Raw genomic sequence first — 5,156 nt, 5'->3', positions numbered from 1 at the left:
GACCATATTTTGTAATGCATTGGCAGGAATTACCACTCCTCAAACCATCAAGATAGAAGGACAAATCAAGAAGAAAAAGGTAATAGTGTTGATTGATTCAGGAAGTACCCACAATTTTATTCATTGTAAGGTAGCAAAAGAATTGAATTGCTTATTATATCCAGCACTAGAGTGTCAAGTGATGGTTTCAAATGGAGGAACAATAAATTTCTCTGGAAAGTGCCATAATATCAAGCTATCCATGGGAGAATATGTATTGACTAGCCCAATGCTTTCCATTCCAATGGGAGGTGTTGATGTTGTACTAGGAGTCCAATGGCTACAATCCTTGGGTACAATAGCTTTTAATTTTCAAGAACTTTTCATGAAATTTTTTGTGGAAAGAAATGAAGTTGAATTAAGGGGTATTGCAGGGAAACCGAGAAAGATAATTAGCTCTAACGGCATGACAAAGCTTCTAAAAAAGGAACAAAGAGGTGTAATTGCACAATTATGTTCGCTAGATGTTTCCACATTGGAATCATATATTTCTCCAGATCTCCAAAAAGTCTTGGACAGTCATTCCAAGGTATTTGAGACTCCCAAAGGTCTCCCACCTATTCGTGATCATGATCATGCTATTCATCTGACTCCAGAAAGTGTTCCTCCAAACATCAGGCCATACAGATATCCCTATGCCCAAAAAAGTGAAATTGAACGTATGGTTGCAGAAATGCTAGAGGCTGGTGTAATTCAACCGAGTCAAAATTCTTTCTCTGCTCCAGTAGTATTGGTGCACAAGAAGAATGGATCATGGCGCATGTGTCCGGATTATAGGGAGCTCAACAAGCTCACTATTAAAAATAAGTTTCCCATTCCTGTCATTGATGAATTACTGGATGAATTGCATGGATCAATTTACTTCACCAAGTTGGATCTTCATTTAGGATATCATCAAATCAAAATGAAGACTGAATACATTCCGAAAACAGCATTTAGAACTCATGAGGGTCATTATGAATTTTTGGTCATGCCTTTTGGCCTTACCAATGCACCTTCAACATTTCAAGTTTTGATGAATTCCGTTTTCAAACCATTCCTTTGAAAATTTGTGTTAATATTTTTTGATGATATACTAATCTACAAAAAGTCTTGGAAGGATCATGTTGAAGACGTTGATAGGGTGCTACAACTATTGGAGGAGAAACAATTATATGCAAAAAGATCCAAATGTTTCTTTGGAGTGCAAGAGGTGGAATATCTGGGTCATATTGTATCTCATGAAGGAGTTAAGGTAGACCCTAGCAAAATTAAAGCCATTAAGAAATGGAAAATCCCCACATCCATAAAGCATCTGCGAGGATTTCTCGGGTTGACAGGGTATTATCGCAAGTTTGTTAAGAATTATGGGAGAATAGCAACACCTTTAACAACATTATTGAAGAAAGATGCATTTTCATGGACTCCAAAAGCAACAAAGGCCTTCGAGCATCTTAAAGAGGCAATGTGCCAAGCACCGGTCTTAACTACACCAGACTTCACAAAAACCTTTATTGTGGAATGTGATGCTTTAGAAAATGGAATTGGTGTTGTTTTAATGCAAGATGAAAGACCCATTGCTTTTGAAAGTCATCCAATCAAGGGAAAGTTTTTACACAAAACTATTTATGAGAAGGAAATGTCAGCAATACTCCATGCACTTAATAAATGGCGACCCTACCTAACGGGAATACACTTCAAGGTAAAAACAGATCATGATAGTCTTAAATACTTTTTAGAACAAAGATTATCCTCTGAAGAGCAACAAAAGTGGGTCACAAAGATGTTGGGTTATGACTTTGAAATCATCTACAAAAAAGGGAAGCAAAATGTGGTGGAAGATGCACTCTCAAGAAAGGATGAGGATGTGGAAGCATTGTTGTGGGCCATTTCTATTATCCAACTAGATTGGATAAACAAAGCAAGGGAGGAATACTAGTGATTACCCCATTACTATTGTAGTTGTATCCCTTATTAATATTTTTGTGCCCCTATTGTCCCCATATTTTTATTACTGTGCCCCATAGAATCCCTCTATTGTTGTTTTTGTGGCTTTATATTATTATTGTTAGGTCGGTTGGGTTATATTGTGACTCCTTAGACTCCTATATATAGAAAGGAGGTTTTTTCATTTGAATCATCTAAGAATTGTTCATTTGCGTAATGTAAAGGAGGTTTTCCCCTCGAAGAGGTTGAATTCTAAGGCGTTGATCTCTCTTTTCTATCTTTTTGTGAGCTGGTTTCATAACAAAGGGAGTGTGGAAAAAACGCAGCCAAAGGAAAAGGCTAGGAACCATCATAAACCTAGTAAATAATGATCTTAGTCTCTTGGAACAGCAGGGGGTTGGGTTCTGCCTTAAAACTCAACGCAACAAGAGATCTGATAAAGTAGGAACAGCTGGATGTTTTAATGATCCAAGAGACCAAAATTAATAACCGAGAATTTCAAAATTTGATAGCAACCCAAAAAAATTATGAAGGAATAGCAACAGATTCAAGCAGGGCATCAGGAGGCATTGGTACGTTGTGGAATAAATGGAACTAGAAAATTATCAGCCAAAAACTCAATAGCAACTGGGTTAGGACAAATCTAATAAAGAAGAATACAAACACCATATATACGGTTATAAATATATACTCATCGAATCATTATAGAGACAAAGCCTTATGTTGGGAGTCTCTAAAAGAAGAGTTACAAGATGCTCAGATTAACAACCTAATAATGGGAGGGGATCTAAATCTGATCTGGAATATAGAGGAAAAGCTAGGAGGTAGATTCATAGGAGATCTTTCAAGAGTTGCTTTGGAGGATATTATTGTTGAACATAAGCTACTTGATATCTATCCCAACAACAGAAAATTCACATGGAGCAACAAAATAACGGGCATTCATAACATAAAAGAAAAGCTTGATAGAATCTTGATCTAGGAGGATATTGCAGCAAGTTTCTCATCCATAAAGAGTAAAATCATGCATGCCTCAGCCTCCGACCACAAGCCAGTTGTGCTCATTTTGGACAAGTGGGAAAATCAGGGTCCGATTCCATTTAAATACAGAAAAATTTGGGATAGCAAGGACAGCTTCAGGAATTTGATCAAAAAGAGCTGGGAAGAAGAGGTGTTGGGCTCCCCACAGTATGTTTGGGAGACTAAGCTTAAAAATGTGAGAGAAAAAATTAAAACGTGGGCTAGAGAAGAAGTTGTAAGAGACAAGAATCGAAAATCAGAATTGCAAGACAAGCTGGAGAAGTGGAACAAAGAAAAGGAAAGTCAGCAAGTTACTGAACATGACAAAGCCCAAGAATTAGAACTATTTGCGGCCCTATATCAGCAAAATAGAAACGAAGAGGAGGAACTTAGACAAAAATCCAGATGTCTTTGGATCCAAGCTGGGGACAAGAACACAGCCTTTTTCCACAACAACCTCAAGATTCGCCGAGCAGGCAACCAAATCGACAAAATCCATGTGGCAGGGCAGGAAATCAAGGGGAAAGAGGAAATAAAAGAAGCAGTGTTTCACCACTTTAAATCCCTCCTCACAGCTGAGGAACAACAAGTGGATAGCGCTGATTTTCTTCATCAAATTAGCAGCAAAGTCAGCGATCAGCAAAACAGTGAGCTCGAGAAGGAGGTAACAGTGGAAGAAATAAGGGAAGCTGTTTGGAGCATGCATCCGGAAAAAGCTCCAGGCCTCGATGGATTCACCATCACCTTCTATAAGAGCCATTGGGAGACAATCCAAAAATATCTGATACGTATGATCAAGAATGTTTTCAAAAAGCATAAAGTGGGGGAAAATACAAAAACTTCACACCTAGCTCTTATCCCCAAGGAGCCAAATCCAGTCTCCTTTGATAGATTCAGACCAATTTCTCTATGTAACTCTTCATATAAAATCATCACCAAGATTTTGGCAAACCGTCTAAAAAAAATCCTTCCTTGTATCATTTCGGAAAACCAAGGGGGCTTCGTTCCAAAAAGGCAAATAACTGACAATGTAATCCTCATTCAAGAAGCCATACACAGCAGCGTCCAAAATAATGAAAGAGGAATGGTTATAAAGTTGGATATGGCTAATGCTTTTGACTGTGTTTGCCATCGTTTTCTTGCTGCAGTTTTACAAAAGTTTGGCATTTCAAACAAGTTCATTAGGATCATCGAAGCTTGCATTTCCAACCCATGGATCGCACCTCTGATTAATGGAAGACCCAGTAGATACTTTCGTAGCTCTAGAGGCCTGAGGCAGGGATGCCTTCTCTCTCCCTTTTTGTACATCATTATGGTAGAAACTCTAAGTTTACAGCTGGAAAATTAGCATTTGAGAAGAGAGATTACAGGCATAAGAATTGCACGAGGTGTTAAAGAAATTAATCACTCTCTCTTCGCAGACAACACCCTTTTGATTGGGGGAGCTTCTAGTATAATAGCTAGAAGGTTCAAAAAGGTGTTAGATGACTTTCTAGCTATCTCTGGAGGTCTTTTGAACAACAAAAAATGCAGAATATACACCTGGAATGTGCCAAACAACATCATGCAAAGGATTTTCCAAATTTTGGAAATCCCAGTTCAATAAAATTGGAGCCACTTCATATATTTGGGTTTACCATTAGCCAAAGAAGGGATTATGATAGAGACTTGGAATAAACAAATTGAGAAAGTAAGAGGGAAAAATCCAAAGATGGGGAATGATGTGGTTAAACTTGGCTGGTAGAACTATCTTAATCAAAGCGCTCCTTTCGGATTTGCCTATCTACCAGTTTGCTTTAATTCAAGCTCCAACTAGCATCCATAATCAAATGGAGCTCATAATCAAAGGCTTCCTTTGGTGGGGGGGGGAGACAGGACTCCAAGAAGTTCAGTTTGGTTCAATGGGATCAGGTCACTCTTCCTTTCGAATATGGAGGTATCTCCATCCGTCTCCCAAATTTAACAAACAACGCTCTTGGTATAAAATTAGTCTGGCACATGCTTATTGGTCAAGATCAATGGTGGGGAGAAGCCTTGGCTAGGAAATACCTCAATGGCAGAGGTCTTTGCTGATTAATGGGCTAATCTTGGACCGCCCTTGTACCCAAATTTGGAGACTTATCAAAAAATCCATCCCCCACATCAAAGACTAACTCTCAAAGAATCTTGGA

At 38.5% G+C, this 5,156-nt stretch overlaps 1 protein-coding gene across 1 annotated transcript; it reads left to right on the top strand.

Annotated features, from left to right (window-relative positions):
* The first annotated feature begins 2,989 nt into the window (after positions 1–2,989).
* On the top strand, positions 2,990–4,214 carry LOC149162019 (uncharacterized). The gene is made up of 2 exons (XM_089435066.1): positions 2,990–3,805; positions 4,134–4,214. The coding sequence occupies exons 1-2, from the start codon at positions 2,990–2,992 to the stop codon at positions 4,212–4,214; spliced, it is 897 nt and encodes a 298-aa protein (XP_089291192.1).
* Positions 4,215–5,156: the final 942 nt, after the last annotated feature.

Source organism: Pinus tabuliformis, chromosome 5_2 (assembly GCF_031772625.1).
Source record: "Pinus tabuliformis cultivar Carrire ecotype Pingquan chromosome 5_2, CPIR1, whole genome shotgun sequence".
Taxonomy (NCBI): Eukaryota; Viridiplantae; Streptophyta; class Pinopsida; order Pinales; family Pinaceae; genus Pinus; species Pinus tabuliformis.
Note: the sequence above shows the minus strand (reverse complement) of the source record. Positions and strands in the feature narration are given on the sequence as shown.

What these genes read in the sequence shown, in the direction of transcription:
- LOC149162019 (XM_089435066.1), top strand. Translation starts at nt 2,990, where the DNA reads ATGCATGCCTCAGCCTCCGACCACAAGCCAGTTGTGCTCATTTTGGAC. An exon ending in ATGTTTTCAAAAAGCATAAA is followed by an intron (nt 3,806 to 4,133) that starts GTGGGGGAAAAT and finishes TTCTTGCTGCAG; the next exon opens with TTTTACAAAAGTTTGGCATT.